Consider the following 20252-nt stretch of genomic DNA (forward strand, 5'->3'; position numbering starts at 1 on the left):
AGTTAAAAAATATAACAATTTATATTTATATATATATTTTTAAACTACAATACTACTAGATGAAATTAATAGAATAAGAAAAACTAAAATTTGAGATATAGCTCTAACTGTGCAAATTTAATGTAGAATATACATTGCGTATCGCCACTCAGATGATAACCTTCCTCTCCCGGCACAGAGGGGAGCCATTACATATTGCTATTGCGGTGTGCAGGACTTCCTGTAACGGTCCTTCTTACATGAGAGTACAAACAGAGTGAAAACACCCTGCTGTCTCACTAGTGGGTTGTGTAGGGGATGTTAAGTGAGGTCCATTATGTTGTGCAACATACTCTCATCAACCAACTTTAGGTGCTCCAGAGTAGACTCCAGCAAGAGCCAGCCTTCTTTATCAGCTTGTTCAGTTTCTTAGTGTCACTGGCTCAGATACTGCTGCTCAGTATCTGCTCAGATGGCTGCAAAGGAAATTGCACTTGCCCCAACAGACTGGTAGAAGACATGCAGCATCTTGCTACACAATGAAGGACCCAAGCTTCCTCAAGAAGTAGTCTGCTCTGTCCCTTCTTGTAGACAGCCTCAGTCCAGTCTGTTGTCATGGTGAACACCCAGGTATATGTTACCCTCTATCACCTCCACCTCTTCTGCCAGGATGGACAGGTGTATAGCTTAGTCCTGGTCCTCCTAAAATCCACATCCATCTCCTTCATCTTGGTCATTTAAGAGCTGGTTGTTCCCACACCTCGTCAAAAAGCCCGTGTAAACATGCTTTGTAAGCCTATCTTTGTGTTGACCCCCACATTATGAAAATGTTTCAATCTAGGATGGACTGGGGAGGGGGGGAATGGATGTGTATTTCTTTATGAATCAGCCATCTAAACAGTTTTAGAAGGGAAACTTTTATTACGAACACTGGAATAATTAAATTTGCATGTTACATCTACAGCAACTAACGGCTTTACAAAAAGTAAATAATACAATAAGACATGTATTTACACAGTAGTAAATATACCTTTTTCCATTTTTACACAAAATATTTACAAAGGCAAAAAGTACAGACTTGTTTTTCCTCTGCAACTGTGGCCAATGTGCTAGACAAAGGTTTAGCCTTGCATATAATCAAATGAAACATGCCTTGTATTTGACTGGAAAAACACTTCAGTGGAGATTGATGACATATGCTCTGAACCCTAAGCTATGTATATTTAAAAGGTGGAGGGCTCTCCTATTCACATTCTATCTGTACCTTTTTTGTCTTATAAAAGCACTCTTGGTAACAGTACCATATATCTTTCTCACCTTATAAAGTATTCGGTGCAATTTAAACACTGATTAACAGGGGCATTTCTATAAAAACAAACAGAAACAAAGAAATAAGCAATAAAACAAAACAAACAAACAAAAACAAAAAAAAATCACATGCAATTACCACCTACTTGGACATCAATTTTGGCACAATTTAACGTCAGGCTTTTGCATGTACAAACCAGTATTGGGGAAACAATTAGTAATGTTTTTTTTTTTTGTCCTTCAAAGACTACAGCCCATGGATTTAGTGTTTAACAAGCTACACCTGTTCATAAATGCTACAGCTTTCAATAAATTAGAGCTCTTTTGACAGATGTTCACATCATCCTGATCAGATGGATATCAGGTAAACACATCCATATGTACTCTGATGAATCTGGGGAAGCCACGGGGGAACCTGTCCTCTGCTAATAGCACTTTTGGTTTAATTCGGTTTGTTAATAAGACATGTGCTCTATCTCAGGGCTCAAAATGAGGATCTATAGCAAGTTTTAAAGATGCCTCTGGTTGGATGAAGAGGCAAATAAGTGCAGAATAAAACATGATTTAAATTACTGTACCATAAATCAAAGCAGGTCATTAAAATATTACCAGGATAGACGCACATGGCCTTCATGTGGCGTTAGTTCACTTGCAGCAAATGGTTTTAAAATGGACATCTTAATGACGCCCCTTTCACATACCACACAGGCTACTTCAAAACAAATTGTAGATACAGAGGTAATACAATTTATAGTAAAACATGTGGAAAAATGTTCTTGTGTGTTCAATTTGGTCCCTATTTTTCCCAGACAGAAAGAGGATACCCTTGATTCTCAATGCAATCGATAAATCAAACTTAAAGGGAGCATGCTTCAAATTATAGTGGTCAGAGATAGCTTATGAGTTTTTTTTAGTACTTTTTAGGTATTTTGTATGAACTTTGGTTTCATCTTTAAATAGGTCAGGCCAAGTTTGTCCTGATGCTTGTATATTCCATCCTTTTAGTTTCCCTTTGATTTGATGAAGACCATGTCTACATAATTTAAAACATAATATGAAGCGGGGCCATGTCACACGATCCTCTAACTTTTCTTCTTGATTGCCTAGCAGTCTCCCTTTTCATAGAAACTAACATGGCACAATCCCATGATTTTTAGCACATTTGCAACATCACTGGATGTCAGTAATGGTGTGGACCAACAAGCAAACACTCAAAGCTCAAGAAAATAATAATAATAATAATAATAATAATAATAATAATAATAAAAGAAAATAAACAATGGCAGAGACGATTTCACACATATCCACACGTTCTGTAGGGCTGCAGTGGTTACTTGTTACAAGCCTTTCCTTGTTTATCCACTGAGACCAGTCATGTAAGCGCAAACTAAAAGATCATTTGCCATAGTGCAAGATAGTCTTTGGTGCAGTGTCACTAGGTTTGCTGCCATGCATTCAGGATTTGCGTTCGATTACATCTCAGTCAAAACCTCAGTTACATAAAGTCCTTTACTGGGATAAAACATTTCCTACTTGGAGACTGGCTGAAGTGAGGGTGAACTTACAGTATCAGGGCGCTGTCATGGCAACAGATCTAGACTCACAAAGAACAAAGGAGAGTCGTTTTTTTCTGTTGCTGCTAGACACAGATGAAAACTTTGTTTTTCTTATCACTGGGGCGCAAAGGAACTTCCTTGACTCTGATACTGTTAACTTCTATCCAGTAATTGGTTTGATTGTTCCTGTATTGGGGGGAGAGAAAAACTCAAAGTTCTCATTCCTTACTTATTTTGGTGTTTTCTTTTGCATATTACGCTGATTTCCTGGTCATACCACCAGACTGTAAACAAATCAACTCATTCCTCACTCATAAAGTAAAGCCTTTCCCACTATTTACATTTTTTTGCATTGATCTATATATATTTTTTTTAGTGTCTTGCTATGGGTGTCAGTGGATGAACAACGCATAAAATGAAAAGAAACTAAAAAGCGTGACCCCCATCCTTACTCGAAAGGAGTCCCTTTGAAGGATAAATACTTGTTCAGGCAGAGTAATGATGCTTGTAATATTTCTGTCGATCATAGAATACTGTACTGTTTTACAATGCAGCACTCGAGCTATCTGGGCAACAAAACTGAAAAAGAAAAAAATCTCTAGTAATTAGTACCTGCACTTCCCTTCCTCAGCAAGGTTTTACTTCATTTTCTCCTCTCTTGTCAAACTAGGGACATCTGAAAACCCTGATGAAGGCACACCATGAATAAAACAACAACCCAATATGTGTGAGCGGTCTTGCAATTTTGTCATCTGTAATTATTTACATATATAACTTTGTATGACTTTAATATGTACATCTGGGTAAGATTAGTATAATGTCCCCAATCCTCGCCAGGTTTTCAAGACTGTGGATATCGGTTTCCCTAAACAGGATATTCTTGGATTCACCTCTCGCCAAACTCACTCCATAACGAACACAACAGTTCAGAAATAATGGACAGCCATGTTTGGTTCACCACTGCCTTCTGTAGGAGACATAGTGCCTTCTTTCTCCAAGGCTCAAGGAGAATTAGGGGGAAAAGGGGAATTCCTTGATGCAACGGTCACTCTGTCAGCTGTAACATCCGCGGTCCAACTGAAGAGCTAAATGTCACGTTTGTTTTTCGTATGCAATGCTTTGTTGTGGTTGCCTGAATCAGGTGGCCTGTGAGAGGTCTGCCCACCTTTACCGTAAGGTAACCTCAGGATATTCACGACTTGAGGGAAACTCGAGCGGAGTTCCTTCAAATCCAAAACGAAGGGCTGACAGTTCTCCATGGGAAAAAAAAACAAAACACAAAAGGCCACAATCTGTTGAACCAGAACTCAAATGTGCAACTTTGAGCCCACCTGTCCTCCACCCTCGACGACGTGCCCTGTGTGCCCCAGTGCCTTTGCTTTGCCTTTTTAGCACAAAACTGTTGCTTCAAGGGGTCTCCCTACACTCTGCTTGAGTTTTTATCTCCTGTCAGCAACTTTCCATATTTTTTGCTGTCCATGTTTGTGTGAATGGATCAACAAAGTCAAAAAAAACGAAATGGCTGAGAGTTTTTCGGATTTTCAAACGGCGCTTGGTAAAAAAAGGACAAGAGTTTTAAAACAGAGGGATGCTTAAAAAACTGGAGCGGAGACATGGAAAGAGGAAGCACTTGGGGCTGAGGGGAAGAAGGGGACGAGCTGCAGGGCGCGCTCCACCCCTCTCTGGCCCGTTTCCAGGGGGGCTGATCTCGGGGCGTCGATCAGACGATCTTCTTAATGCTGGGCCTTTTGAAGCTCCCGGCGCTACGCTGCTTCTGGACTTGACTGGCCGAGCCGTGACGCGTGCGGCCGCTGTTGGCGTGGCCCGTGGTGGGCGACAGCTCCACGTTCTCCTTATCGATACCTGAGGGCAGAGGAGGGCAGGTGTTAATGATCCTGAACACTGACGGGAACTGAGAACAACCATGTCGAGCAGATGCTCTCTAAGAGCGTTTGGTTCACACGAGGCTGCACAGGCGTGCAGATTAAATATTAATATTGACTTTTGCATCACATGTGCCTACCCTCTCCATACCGCTGTTCAGCCACCCAAGCAAAGATGAATGTGGGGTTCAACTATGACTGCCATCTCTAACACTTTTTGTGCAATTAGTTATAATATTGAACTAAAATGCCAAATGCCAATGTACAAAATATACTGGCTATACTTAATGGCAGCACACACACATATATATATACATATAAACCTATTATGCTCAGTTTTATTTGTTTGAAGATTTCAAAGGAAATGATCTCTGCTGTATCTGCTCATAAAATAAATATAATCAGTGATTGATTAGACTGCCCTGTCTGCGCAGACTGTAGTGTTATTTGAATGACTGTCTCGTTCCCCAAGTTACAGATGACACTGTTAACAATCTTAACAAAAAAAAAGGTGATTTTTGTTTTGTGTTACATTTGTGGGGAGATCCATGCCCACTTCAAGACACAAGGTATTTCAACGACAGTAATGCTATGCAGGTGAAAGACTAGATGTATAATCACAGTGTATTCAAACATGAAAGCACTCTGAATTTAAACTGACTCACACCTCCTCTGAGATGAGATTTGAACACTAGGGGGCGTCTTGTACAACATATTTTTGTTTATAACTGACTGTAGCTTTGCAAATGCTATACTCCAACCTGTGGTTAAAGGCTCAAAACACAAAAAGACTCTTTGTTGGCCAAAATGTATCTTTCTGGTTCATATCTTCAGATTGCTATAAAGCTGAGACCAGTCCAAAACAAGCTGGAGAACCGTTGGGCACCTAGGGCACCTTGCATTGTATTTCTCCCTCTCGCTCTCTCTCTCCCTCTGTGTGTGTGTGTATGTGTGTGTGTGCATATATGTTTGCATGTGTATACAGGCTCACACAGAGAGAGGGGTTCTGTTCTCTGCCCTCTGAAGGCTCCTACTTCACACCAGTCAGAGTGGGCTGAAGGTGAGAGTAGTACCTGGCTGGACGAGGCGCTGTGGGAAAACGGCCGACTTAGAGCTAGGCAGAGAAGCTTCGCCCACAGAGACAAAGAGAAAGGAGAGAGGGAGAGGGAGAGAATGGAAAAACAGAAGAAAAAATAAACAAGAATGAGTGACCACAGCAATGAGAAAAAGAGAAAACGGACAGAAAGTAAATGAAAGACAAACCCGTAGTCATAACACACTTCCTCAGGGAAAGCCAAACAACAGAAAGCAAACCAAAGAAAGCAAAATAACAGAACATACCACAAACAAAAACACAACCAGGATAATTTAAGATGGATGATTGCACTTGTGCTGGGGCTTATGGCGTATGGCTTATGAAATGGCCGTTAAATGAAACTGACTAGCATTTAGATGCGCTTCCAATGCTGCAAATCATAGAAAAGAGGAGGGTATCAGAATCACAAGAGGGCTAATAACCCTTTTCATAAAGCATCTTTTGATTGTCTTGCTATACGGTAGTTGTCCTGAACACAGCCACTAGAGGGCAGCAGTGGATAACTAGAAGGAAATAACTGTATTTAAATTCTCAATTCACAGACACAACGGAAATGAATTATAGGTCAATAATGAATATACTTGACTTCAGTATATTTTAGATTAAATAAATACTACTACCCTTGAACAAATAGTAACGAGAGAACAAATGATCAAAACAAAAATGTCCAGAGCCATACAACAGCCATGGATAAGAAAGGGTTAAAACAGAGACTCATGAAGGACAGCTGAAGGAGAGGGTCAGTGAAACGTGCTCTATGAACAGGGCTACAGGGCCAGCTGTCACGCTACAACTGATGCAACGGTGATGGTGAACAGTGAAAGCTGACCTTCACTTAAGAAAAGCGATGACAGTGCAGGAAGTAGATTCCATGATCTCTACATTGTCCAGATACACTCCAGGACACCAAGGATGCGCGTGTGTGAGTGTGTGTGTGTGTGTGTGTGTGTGTGTGTGTGTGTGTGTGTGTGTCACACACAGAGACAGACAGAGAGACAGAGAGACAGAGAGACAGAGAGACAGACAGACAGAGAGACAGAGAGACAGAGAGACAGAGAGACAGAGAGACAGAGAGACAGAGAGACAGAGAGACAGAGAGAGAGAGAGAGAGAGAGAGAGAGAGAGAGAGAGAGAGAGAGAGGCAGAGCTAAGGCAGGACAATCCACATGCAGGCCTGAAGCAGAGTGGGATACACCAGAGACTGTTTACACAGGAACGTGTCATAGCAGGTTACAGACACCTCTGCACTCTGAGGAAAGGCCCTACTGGTACCAAACAGAGTGCAGAGCAGATCTGAGCAGGGGCTAGACCTCAGCAGCAGGATTCACCACGATGTGTGAGGGTTAGGGGACAAGGCGGCACTTGTGATTGGTCACCTATGTGTGAGGGTTAGGGGAAAAAAGGCACTTGTGATTGGTCACCTATGATTTAGTGTGTATGTGACTAGGTATGAATGTGCTGAACAACTGATACGAACTGAGTGTGAGGGCGTCTGTGCGTGTATAAATGCCAGATTTAAGCAAGGATGTTAATGGATGCATGTGGATACAGGTCACAGAATAGTTTAGTCTGATGTTGGTTGTGCGTGTGTGCGTGTGTGCGTGTGTGCGTGTGTGCGTGTGTGCGTGTGTGCGTGCGTGTGTGCGTGTGTGCGTGTGTGCGTGCGTGCGTGCGTGCGTGCGTTCGCGTGTGTGCTGCGGCTGACCTGGTGAGTGCTGTGAGGTGGCCAGCGAGGTCATGGAATTGGACAGGTTGAGGTTGGCGGTGATGCTGAGTTGGCTCTGCCCGGGCGGCGGGTAGGGAGACGTGGGTGTGCGCAGAGACTCCTCGCTGGCCTCCTCCTCGATGCCCGGCAGGTAGGCGTCAATCAGAGCGTCCAGGAACTTCACTACCAGCTCTGCATAGTCTGGGATCTGGGTTTGCTGTGAGAGCAGAGGGGCGGGGACCAGGTGCAGGGGAGACAAAGAAGAAAGAAGAAGAAAGAAAAAGAAAGAAAAGAATAAAAAGACAACAAAATTAGACATTCAGTTTCCCACACACACACACACACACACACTGATGGAGATAATTTCCAAACACTGTTAATGACTTAAGAATATATGAATCAAGTGCCTTGTATTAATATATTCCTTGTATGAATCATGTGCTTATGAAAGCAGGAACATGGCTTTTCTGTGTGTGTGTGTAACTTAGATTATTAGGTGCCACTTAGTCTGCATATGTACAAGAGCATGTTTAGTCGAACTGTGCTTCTTCCGACCTTGTGCAAAACTTCCATCCTTGCCTCGGACGTCAGAAATCCACCACTTGATTATCCCTACTAAACTTCTGTCTATATAAACCTTGTGTGATGTGTTTAATATGGCTTCACTTTCAGCCTTGTGCTGGGAGTGAGCCCGATTGCAATTGTTGTTGTTGTTTGTCTAATAAATATACTTATATGCAGCTCCGGAGTCCTGAGGTAACTAGGGTGAATTTTCACCTAACACACACAAACTCCAGTTCGCTAGTCAAGTATGTGCTAACCCTTTAGCATTACGAGAGCATTAGAATTGGATAGAGACAAGAGCCCCTCAGTTCAGATGAGAGGGAACAAGACTGAGATGTCTCTGTGTGTGTGTGTGTGTGTGTGTGTGTGTGTGTGTGTGTGTGTGTGTGTGTGTGTGTGTGTGTGTGTGTGTGTGTGTGTGTGTGTGTGTGTGTGTGTGTGTGTGTGTGTGTGTGTGAGGGGGGTACACACACACTGCTGCAGAGGGAGCCGATGTCTGGGCATTGGGGGATTTGGGAGGGGGTGTAGGAGAAGGAGGGAAGGTATGGTGGCAACAAGATGGTGTCAGTTGGTACATTTCCAGCCAATCTGCAGTTCTGGTTAGCGAATGGAGTGAGGGGAGAACTGAAAGGGGAGGAGGAGGGTGACTGCTCACTAGGCAGACATTTTTTCTTCAGAGCTTCCTGCGGGGAAAATGAAAAGCAAAGAGGAGGAGCTATTAATCTTACCTTTGTGAAGGGCCCAGCGAACCTCCAAAGCCCATTGAAGCCAAAACCTACCAGAGAGAGAGAGGGGGGGAGAGAGAAAGGAACGACAGTGAGAGAGAGAGAGAGAGAGAGAGAGAGAGAGAGAGAGAGAGAGAGAGAGAGGAACGACAGTGAGAGAGAGAGAGGGGGAGAGAGAGAAAGGAACGACAGTGAGAAAGAGAGAGAGAGAGAGAGAGAGAGAGAGAGAGAGAGAGAGAGATAGAGGGGGAGAGAAAGGAACAGCAGAGAGAGAGAGAAATGAACGACAGTGAGAGAGAGGTGTGGGGGCTCAAGGGAGGAAGTGACACTAATGTGAGCTGTGGCATAAAGAGCACTCAAGGGGTAAACACACTGCGATGTGGGCTCAGTAAACGCAGCCAGTTCGCCGCTCCATTGACAGAGTGATGAATGCCAAGGTGGAAACCAATGGGGCACAAGCCTGTTAACACCTGCAACTCATCCACTAAAGAGAGTGGATTACAGACCGTCGGTGGGCAGCATATGAACACAAACACATCGGATCGGATTCTCTGAACAATTACTGGCTAGGTCTGGAAAAAAAAAAAAAAAAAGACTCATTACAAACTGAATGGGCTAACAAGAAAACAATGTGAACATGAAGGAGTGCAAGAACAAAATCAGTCAGATATGTGAGACGAGTGAGAGTGAATGCCGCATATGAGAACTGGACAGGGAATATCAAATCAGGAAATGCAATGTAAAGTCAATGTGTTGACATGAAACTAAAATGAATAGGATACTGTCAGCGCGTGCGAGAGTGTGACTGAAGAGGGGTGAGAGGGGGGGGGGGAGGGGTGTTTACTCTGGAGGTATAGGGGCTGGTACTGCGGGGGCGACTCCTCGTGGAACACCACACTCTGGACTATGCCATGCACGGGGTTCAGCAGGTTTGGATCCTGGCACATGGACAGCAGGTTGTTGATCTTGGAGTCCAGGAGCGTGTGTCTGGATATCACACACACACACACCACACACAGAGACAGAAACACATACACTTTATACAGCTACTTTAAACTAGAATACCTACCGGACACCATTATGACACAGAGGGTGATTGAAAGGAGAATTTCAAAACCATTATTAGGAAAAAAGTCAGATGCCCAAACAGTGGTTCTTGAACTGAGTTGCTATGACATTATTGATTAAACTATATAATTATATTATATTTATCGTCTCAATTATAGTTATAAGCCACATAAAAGCTACAAAATCATTACATTGAATGTTGGCTTTTAGCTCCAGTAAATCTCCCAGAAGAACAGGAAAGGGATACGTCATATTGCTTTTCTAAGCCATCAGCCCTTTATATGCTTAGTCACTCATTTCCTGGAGATAGATAACGTGAGTCTGTTACTGGTGGCAGCTGGCCTGCAGACAGTCTGGAAAATCTGAAGAGAATCTCCTCGGGGTTAGATCAGCAGATAGGGTTGAAGCCCACAGCTAATCAGATGAAGGTCGCATGAATGTCACTTACACAACTGGGAACACTTTTGGGAAGACCACACTGGCTTCAGCTAGGTACTCGTACAGAATCCTCTGGTGGAATTCATCCGTGGTGTACTTCACCAAGGTTGCCTGGAAGACATATGAACACGCAAACACACACACACACACACACACACACACACACACACACACACACACACACACACACGGCTCTTAATCAACATGGCCACTCATCCAGAGCAAATCACTTTATTACTGCACTCCACGAGAGAGGGAGGGAGGGAGGGAGGGAAACTGCCAGACAAGCAGTGAAAGGGAGTGAGATGGAGGGAGACAGAAAGACAAGACAGAATATGGACAGATGCATAAACAAAGAGAGACAAATGAAAAACGAGAGCCTGGCACATGGAAATGGACACAGGAGGAAGATGTTAAGAAGCGGAATATAGATGGCGGCAAAAACGTCCCCTCTTACCAGCACAGTGACGAGGAGAGCCTGGACCTTAGGGTCTTGGAGCACCTCCTCATCCAGAAGCACATTTGACTCCGACACAGACACCTTGCGGAGGTGGGAGTTGGCTATTCTTTGGGTCTCTGGGATAGAAGGACAGTCAATAGTTAGGGGCACATTATTAGAGACAGAGACACAGACAGAGACAGAGACAGAGACAGAGACAGAGACAGAGACAGAGACAGAGACAGAGACAGACACAGACACACAGACACACACCTCTGTGCTCACCTATCTCATAGTCGTTCTCAGCCACCCTCCTCATCTTCGGAGGAGTGGTCATGCCTGACTCAATGTCTGGCCTCTTTGGTGCTTTGGAGTCCGATATCAAGTGATCAAAGCTCTTCCTGGTGCCTAAACACACACACGTGCACAAACACACAATCGTATTAGACGTTTTAGTCAATGGCCTGACCTTGAGCACCTTTACGTTATACAGTACACAGTACGTTTTTTGTACGATCACATGGTATAATTGTTCTACCTAGTAGCTTCTTGGTGTTGGCCTGTGAGGGTTGTCCCATGTCCAGGCTCATGGACTTGCGTGTCCGAGGGCTGATCTGGCCAACAATAGGGTAGTGTGCTGCCAGGTAGCGCTCGGTCACTTTAGGAGATGTCCAGGGCTGGTGCTCCCTCAGGGTCCTGCAACAGGATGGAGAGGACGATGAAAAATATGCTATGACTCCATTTGCAATTTTACACCTGTTTACCTGTGTGTTTGATCTGTCTGTTACTTCATAAATTCATCCAGGTTCATAACCCCTAAAAACCTTTGATGGCACTTCACCATTTACAACATATAGCTACCTATAGGCGTAAACAAAGAAGTTAGGTTAATAACACTGTGACTTCAGTCCACAGAGTCTGGACAGAAGAATGTCTCAAAATTATTTGTAAATGCACGTCCCATGATCCATAAATATGCAACAATTTACAAATGTGTTCTTCTATCCACAAATTACTTGTGACTTACAAGTTATCGTTTGAATAAACATACTACGATTTGTACAAATGAATGTCTATTTGCAAATATATACTTTATAATTTGTAAAAATACATCATACTTTGTGTGTACATTTGTCGTGAATTGTCATTTTTAAATCTGTGATTCTGAATATGAAGTGTTGAATCTGCATTTGTGGATCATCCAACACACACATTCATCCCAGCTTCCATTGAAATGATTTTGAGACATTCTTGTTGCTTTTTCGCGATCCACACACAAATTCATCTTGATCCACATAAATGCCCCTCCCCCTCCAAACAAGGCAATGGAGCGACCACTAGATAGTAGTCTTGTTTTCTTCGGGCCATAATGTATTTGGTTCGGTAGTAGCATCCGGTTGTGGCAATGTTACAGCAAGCACCAACAAACTCACCATGCAGCCAAAGTGGGTCCTCCTGACAGAAGTCAACAAACTGAATATTTATCTAAGGTTTGTGAAGCTATGCAGATAATAACGCTGCACTTATTTAACAGTCTAACTTAGCTACCGGACTAACAGCTAACTGCAGTAAGCCTATAATACCTTTACTGAAGACTTGCTAGTGGGAACATGAAATGGAGATAGCTACTGGAAGTTCTCATAGGAATGGATGCAAAGTGTGAAGAATATTGCTATAATGGTTCTCCTAATTTTCCTTGTGACCAGCCTGCTATACGTTTCATGTACAGAAGACAAAATGTTTTAATTCATGCATACACTTCAACCTTACCCACTTGGTTTGCAGCTACCTGACCACAGATTGGTAAACGAAGATAGACGGTTCAGTGAGTTGTATAGCATCAATAAATGTCAATAACGTTAACTATTATCTTCATTTTAAGTTTTATTTTTCAATAGTAGAAATGGAGTGGGCTAGACTAGAGATCTAGGACATGCTGGGCCAGAAGGCAGAATAACACAGAAACAAAGTGTCTAACAAACAAAGTAACAAACCTTTTATTGTCATACATGTTGGCCTTCCACGTAGTCCTAGAATGAGCATCAGAAAACTTCACACAGTCACAGCTGAAATGAAAATGGGATGCTCACAAGCTGGATGGGTTATGTGATGTTGGTAAAGCCATACAAATATGAATGCCACACCACTCGCTGTAACGTCTATCTCTCCGTTAACCGATCTATGTTATCAACATGTAGTTTGCTACAGTATAAGCTAACTAAGTTACCCGCGCATCATAGGTTCTAATGAAGAATAGGCCTGAATGAAAATAGTTTGTCTTCCATGCATACATAGAGCAGGCTGATCACAAGAATGTATGTTAGGAGAACCGTTAATGTTATAAGCGTCAGTTTAACAATTGCTAAGAAAAGCTAAATCAATATTTTTATACACTTTACACTCATGTCTATCAGAGTCTTGATTTCTCCATTACAGCCCTCACTAGCACGTCTACAGTGAAGGAATTATACTGCAGCTAGCAAACTGTTAGATAGCTGAGCTATACGGTTAAATAAGAGCAGCACTATGATCTGCATAGCTTTACAATCCTTAGATAAATATCCAGTTTGTTGACCTGTCAGGATCCATTTCAGCGTAGCAGTAAGTCTGTTGACGCTCGCTATAACATTGTCTTTTCCTCAACAATCTTGTAGCTTAGGCTATTACATGGATAAAACAAAACTGCCATCTAGTGGTTGCTCCTAGCTCCTAGACCTATTAGTGTGCGGATCGCAAAAACGCAAAAAGACTGTCTCAAAATCCCGTCAGTGGCAGATCGGGTGAATGTCGGGTGAGTGTGGGATGAACCATAAATGCAGAATCAACACTTCACATGCAGAATGACAGATTATCATGTATTTTTACAAATTATAAAAGTATGTATTTACAAATAGGAATTAATTTGTACAAATAATTGTACCTATATTATAAATCTTATAAATTATAAATCACAAGTAAGGAGTTCTGTATTTGTGGATCATGGTACAAGCATTTACAAACATTTTTAAGACGTATCTTATCTCCATAAGAGAGGAGCAATCTACAAAAACACAGAACTTGCCTTTGCGATCACAGACAGAAAAAACATGACAGAACAGCCTATGAAGTACCTGCAGCCTGGGTCGCTGTGGTAAACAGAGAATGTGTCCATGGAAACGTTCTCCATGGTAACATCGGCGATTAGCAGCGACTTCCTGTGCTTGAGACTGCAGCGGCTGCGCACCTCCTCTGAGACGGTGAGGAGAGCTGCAGAGAGAAGAGCCACAATCAGCTACACGCTCACTCAACACACAGCACACTTCAACAGAGAAGAGCCACAATCAGCTACACGCTCACTCAACACACAGCACACTTCAACAGAGAAGAGCCACAATCAGCTACACGCTCACTCAACACACAGCACACTTCAACAGAGAAGACAAGGGAGAAGAGCCACAATCAGCTACACACTCACTCAACACACAGCACACTTCAACAGAGAAGAGCCACAATCAGCTACACGCTCACTCAACACACAGCACACTTCAACAGAGAAGAGCCACAATCAGCTACACGCTCACTCAACACACAGCGCACTTTAACAGAGAAGAGCGCAGGGAGAAGAGCCACAATCAGCTACACGCTCACTCAACACACAGCACACTTCAACAGAGAAGAGCCACAATCAGCTACACGCTCACTCAACACACAGCACACTTCAACAGCCACAGCCAACAGAGAAGAGCGTCTTCTCTGACACGTTATTGTGCTTGCACTATGCAATCTGTAGTTTGTGAACGGTGCCGTAAAGTTTTACTCTGTAAAATGAAACTTGTTGTGTGGTTGATTTGATTACAGAAATTCAGCTTCAACATTACAGAAGTGGTATTTTGAACGTTGGCTGTGTCAGGCCCACCTGCGAGGTACGCCACGCTCTGAGTGTTCACTTCAAACTTGTCACAGCCCATGTGCTTGGCCACGAGTCCCAGTAGTGTGTGGAGGATGCGCACAGTCCGTGCCACTGTGGCGGAGGAGGGGTGTCTGTAGCCTGCAGGAAGGAAATCAAGAATAGAGTCTCTTTATGTCAACTCTTCACTCACAGAAGTTCTCAAGGGTTCATTTTCAGGCATAAGATAGCTAACACTTACATGTCTGCAATGAAAACGAAAATGAACATACACAAACACAAACACAAACACACACACACACACACACAGACACGAACACACACAAACACATACAGCAGATAAAAGGACAAGAGAACAGTCGTTAAATGAGAGGAAGATAAGGGGGAGAGAAGGAGGAGGAATGGGTGGTTTTACATGAGTGCAGACCTACGCAACTGGAGACTTGGAGCCAATGACACAGAAAAGACACCTCCACTGGCTTGGACTATCTGCTGTTTGGGACGGTCTGCCAGGTACAGCTTTCCTAGTGTGTCTCACCTTTTAGTAAGTGCCCCACGAGAGCAAAGTTGAAGTTGGAGGTGAAGTTGAGGCCCACAAAGTGATCCATCTGCTTGCAATGCCACTCCAGGGGCTTGCGAATCTCCATGAAGACTTCCTCAGGACTCTGCAGAGAGAGACAGGGGGCTCCTTTTAGAGGCCATGCTAACGCTAGGACATTCTCTGAGATGGGCTTTCTACAAGGACTGTTGTGGACAACAAGTTAGTGTTGTAAAAGACTGCTGTTAATCAGGACTCTGTTCAGTCGGAAGTGGCCACTGAATTACACAACTTCCTTCCTTAAACTTTGTAGCTACTGTTTACTGATGTTATTAGTAGAGGTTGTTATGGACTTGTTATATCATGGAAATGTTTAAAAAGCAATACAGAAAGTCAAAGTGTAACTAAAGTGGTGGTGCTAAAGACTGCAGCAAACATTTTGAATTAACTAGCAGTGAAGGCAAAGAAAAATGACTACTGTAAGTAATAAGCACTATATTCTAAATAAAGTGTATTATTATTATTATTATTATTATATTATATGCACTGATATGCCCTTTCATATATGTGTACTAATATCAGTTCTTGGGGACAGACCTAGGGTATCAAATGTGTGGTCATTCAAAGCTGTATGTAAAAAAAACGATCTTAAGCAAGAGAGTAAAAGCGCTTGCTAAAAATAAGTCTCAGTTCTTCCATGAAGCTGGCTGAACCCTGAGCAAAAGGCCAAAAGCCCTTACCGCTCATGACCAGCCCACATGCTACATGAGTCACGGGTGAGTTCTCACTTACATGCGTGCGCACACACAGGCACACACACACACAGCTACAGTGGTAGTAGTCTCATAAGACGGCACTATTTCTCTCTCTTACTCTATTGAGGAGCCTCTCTGACTGCCTCAGTCTTTTCCTTTATTTTCTTTCGCCAACATACAGTTGCTCCTTGTCTGCATCTCTTCAGCTCAGTCACAGCCCGTCTCTCTCTCCATGTACACAGTGTCTGTCTGTCTGCACGTGTGTGTATGTGAATGTGTATGTCTATGACTCGGTCTATACATGTCCGTCACAAAGCCTTTTGGTCTTTCAGGAAATCACCCCGCAGACAGGGCTCTTTAATACGTCTTCATTTGTACGTCGATCAGAGAGAAGAGGCCCAGTCACTAAGCAGTACTGTGGGTACAACAAGTACAATGGGCTTTGACTGCGGAGGGGGAACACTATGCTCAGAAAGTAGGACTATGGATTTGAACGTGGTTCAGTGAGGCACAGTACTGAGCGGCATGGGTTTAACGATTCAGAAGGCGTCATAAGCATGCTGCAGCATACGCAAACGTTAATGACTTTACAAACCTTCGGAAAAGCTGATTGTGTTAAAAAAAATTATATTTTCTTGACACGCTGATGAGAATTTATACGAAAGCATCTGGGAGTGTCTGTGTATGGATGTGTCTGCATGTGAGTGCCTGTGTGTACCAAGTGTGACTGTGCTATTCTAGGGGCTACTGACTAGTGATCCGCAGGGTTGTGATGTATGTGTGTGTGTGTACGTACCTTCTCATTAAATACCCGGAGGCTGTCGAGGGTGTGCAGGTTCTGCTCCAGGAGTGCAGTGCCTGCTGAGTACAGGCTCACCTCGTCCAGCTGCAGCACAGCCACCGCCACCCAGAACAGAGCCTTGTGCATGGGAGAGTCCTGGAGACACACACACACACACACACACACACACACACACACACACACACACAGTTACACCCAAACACACACAGTTACACCCAAACACACACACACACACACACACACACACACACACACACACACACACACACACACACACACACAAACGGACTCAATTAAAAGCCACAAAACAACAGTAGGAAGGAAATGGGCCTGGCACACGCCTATACTGAGCACAGGTAAACCACAACATGAACTAAACAGGACATTAACTACAGAGTTGAACTGAATAGCAATAATACAATATATATATATAGATATATTTATTTATATATAGTTGTATAATAACTTGTACAATACTTCTAATAATTTACAAAAATCCATTCTGAGCATTACAGGGGGTCATTAGGTGCTAGTTTGGGCAGTAGAAACCTGTCTGGGAACGTGCCTCCAGAGTGTCGGCTTCAGACGAGACCATTGGTTTCCATACCTTAGGCAGCAGTGGCTGCAGCTTGGTCAGAGCGATGACTGTGGCCTCAATGAGAACCTGACTGTTGTAATTATCTGAGCCCTTTAAACAGCACTCCAGGCCCTGGGTGAGGGAGGGAGAGAGAGAGGCAGACAGAGAGAGGAGGAGGAACAATGAGGAAGGAGGATGAGGAGAGAAATACAGTGATGGAGAGGGAGAGAGAGAGAGAGAGAGAGAGAGATATAGAGAGAGGAAGAGGAAGGAAGGGGTTCATTAATCAGCTGAGGTACTGAAGCGAGGACAAGGAGAGCATTAGACAACCTGCAAAGGCACGGCAACGCATCACAGTACCCAGCGGTGACAACAGGGCGACTCTACAAAAACATCTTATGACAAAAGCATGAGCACACATACACTCAATCACACACACACATACACTCAATCACACACACACACACACACACACACACACACACACACACACACACACACACACACACACACACACACACACACACACACACACACGATTAATGTGAACCTATTACCATTCTCTCTGTCATTTCTACACCCAGTTCTATGCATTGTGGTGCTAATATTAGGGCTTCTTCTAAAAGGAGCATAATTTAATTACACCCATTTCAACTCTGGTTTAAGAGTTTTAATTCAGAAGTGTATAGGTCAGATGAAAGTCTGCAATATGAAAGGAAGATGCCAACAAACTGCACAATTCCTAATTTATTTATGTGTGTGTATATGTGTGTGTATATGTGTGTGTGTGTGTGTGTGTGTGTGTGTTCTGAGAGGGAACGGACACTCACTCGATCGATACTGAGCAGGGGACTGGCCTTGCTGAGGATGCGGATGATCTGCTTGATCTGGCCGTGACTCACACGCTTACTGATGCAGCCAAACACCACCAACGCCCGCGGCTGCAGAGACGGGTTATACTGAAACGCAAACCTGATGGGGGAGAGGGAGTGAGGAAGCATCAGTGTGTGAAAGATAAAAACAGACATGAACATGTGATTGGCTGATTGGCAGGGCTACCATTAGCCTAGCTGTAGCACGTCTCAGTGAGTTTGCCCCACCAGCTGTAGCAGTCTATGTACAGTCATCGGTTTGCCCTACTTACTTTTGAGCCAGTTCAGTCCACTGATCCAGCCACTTGCAGCCTGGGATGTCTCTCATACAGGCCTGTGGAGGAACAACAGCAGAGTTAGACGACTATTTTGGGCCTCTCTAAGCAAGGTCAGTCCTACCAAACTACAACAGCAAACAGCAGGAGGAGATATGACAGGCTGGCGCAAGTTCACAGGTTTAGAGTATAGAAAATGTAATGTGCCACTAGTTCTAAGACAACAACTAAGTATGTCTTCAAAGTGTGAATGACATGCTACAGAGAGAAGGGAGGGGAAAGAGGAAGAGAACAGACAAGTAGACAAAGGACAGAGACAGACGGACAAACTACAAACAGATGTTGGATGGCGACCTCCATGATCTCCAGCAGCGCCTCAGTGACTGTCTCCAGTGAAGACAGGGCAAAGGTCTCGCGCTCGTACGACCCTGGGGAGAAAGACCGGTCGCGGTAGCTGGAGCGGAAAGCGATGACAGCGGCTGATTTCACCTTGCTGATGCCAAAAAGCAGGTAGAACTTGGGCAACGAGAACTCAGTCAAACTCAAGCGAAGAACCTGCTTGGTCTCCTCTGTCAGGAAAAAGAGACAGAACAGAAAAAAAACAGAAGTTTACTAAAAATGACACCCACACGATTTCATTTCCGTTTTTGAAAGCCTCTGTTCTGATCAGGCCATAGATAGACCACCATTGTGACATCTAAAGACTTGTCAACAGCCTGTGAGTAAACACTCTAAGAGTAATTCAATTCAAAAAGTGTGAATTCAGACAGATTAAGAAAGCAGCTCAACAACAAGACAAAATGATAATATTTCTCTGTTTGACATCTCTTTTCCCGTTTCCCAAGGATATGGGATGACTGACTAAGAATGCGTAGCTGTGGAACACCCATACATTTCCCGTCTCTCTCTTTCCTATCTATGGCCTGCTTTGTTTCACTGTATTGACAAAGAACGACTGCAGGAATGGGACTCCTTAAGAGGGTCTTTCGAATTCATGAATCGTACGCTTGTAAGATAGTTTGCCGCCAGCTAACGCCTGAGTCACCCCAGAATGACATTCTTGTCACTTAAAAAAAGTAACTTTCGTGACACGAGTGTGACGAGGGGCGCCTCACCGCTGAAGCTGAGCTGAGAGCAGGTGCAGAGCGAGTGGATGATGTTGATGACGAGGCCGTGGGTGGAGGCGCGGAGCGAGAGCGGGCCGGTGGCCACCAGCAGCGTCACCACGTGGAACAGGTAGGGCAGGTGCGCCGCCACGTCCAGCGAGTTGTTGAAGGAGAGCATGAGCATGTAGCGCGCCAGGATGGCGATGTCGTCCCACATCAGGTGCTGCTCCAGCGTGGGCGTCGGAGACAGGCAGGTCTTGTCGATGATCTTGCACATGCGGCCGATCACCTGAACCGGAAAAATTGTGTGCATTAACACAAAGGAGACGCCTTTATAATAAATCAGACGGAACCACAAAAAACAGACACACAATACAGAAAGCATATCTTATTCGACTGATACGACATTTGGCTGTTTTAATATCAGCATAAGTACAAATGTCAGTGACCACGAGTCCACAAAAAAGTCCATCCTTAAGCCCGTTATGGATGATCACTGGAAAACAACACTTAAACAGCTGATTGTGAACTATGCATTCAAATCAGAAGTAACACTGAACACATATAAATAGTAATAGTACGTCTTCCCATCACTTTACTACTTCACCACCCTGTAAACAAACTGGTACTACAGACAGAAAGAGAGAGAGAGAGAGAGAAAGAAAGGGGGAGAGAGAGGG

At 43.7% G+C, this 20252-nt stretch overlaps 1 protein-coding gene across 6 annotated transcripts in view; it reads right to left on the minus strand.

Annotated features, from left to right (window-relative positions):
* Window positions 1-880: 880 nt before the first annotated feature.
* The window catches only part of nf1a (neurofibromin 1a), a 79496-nt gene continuing 60124 nt past the window's right edge, over window positions 881-20252 (minus strand). For 2 of the 6 annotated variants that reach the window (XM_031573774.2, XM_031573777.2), the window contains 18 exons: window positions 19582-19861; window positions 18821-19035; window positions 18464-18525; window positions 18150-18291; window positions 17350-17451; window positions 16737-16877; window positions 15186-15312; window positions 14657-14788; window positions 13872-14007; window positions 12756-12827; window positions 11300-11457; window positions 11035-11169; window positions 10780-10898; window positions 10333-10433; window positions 9661-9803; window positions 8820-8866; window positions 7528-7744; window positions 881-4706 (listed from right to left, as the gene is read on the minus strand). In XM_031573774.2, the coding sequence (XP_031429634.1) occupies window positions 4564-4706; window positions 7528-7744; window positions 8820-8866; window positions 9661-9803; window positions 10333-10433; window positions 10780-10898; window positions 11035-11169; window positions 11300-11457; window positions 12756-12827; window positions 13872-14007; window positions 14657-14788; window positions 15186-15312; window positions 16737-16877; window positions 17350-17451; window positions 18150-18291; window positions 18464-18525; window positions 18821-19035; window positions 19582-19861 (2472 nt within the window). In that variant the 3' untranslated portion in view covers window positions 881-4563. Of the gene's footprint in view, window positions 4707-5717; window positions 5854-7527; window positions 7745-8819; window positions 8867-9660; window positions 9804-10332; window positions 10434-10779; window positions 10899-11034; window positions 11170-11299; window positions 11458-12755; window positions 12828-13871; window positions 14008-14656; window positions 14789-15185; window positions 15313-16736; window positions 16878-17349; window positions 17452-18149; window positions 18292-18463; window positions 18526-18820; window positions 19036-19581; window positions 19862-20252 lie in introns of all 6 variants that reach the window. The other 4 variants (XM_031573775.2, XM_031573778.2, XR_004164316.2 and 1 more) reach the window with 3 other exon arrangements.

The sequence above is a fragment of the Clupea harengus genome, chromosome 9 (genome assembly GCF_900700415.2).
Source record: "Clupea harengus chromosome 9, Ch_v2.0.2, whole genome shotgun sequence".
NCBI classification, from domain to species: domain Eukaryota; kingdom Metazoa; phylum Chordata; class Actinopteri; order Clupeiformes; family Clupeidae; genus Clupea; species Clupea harengus.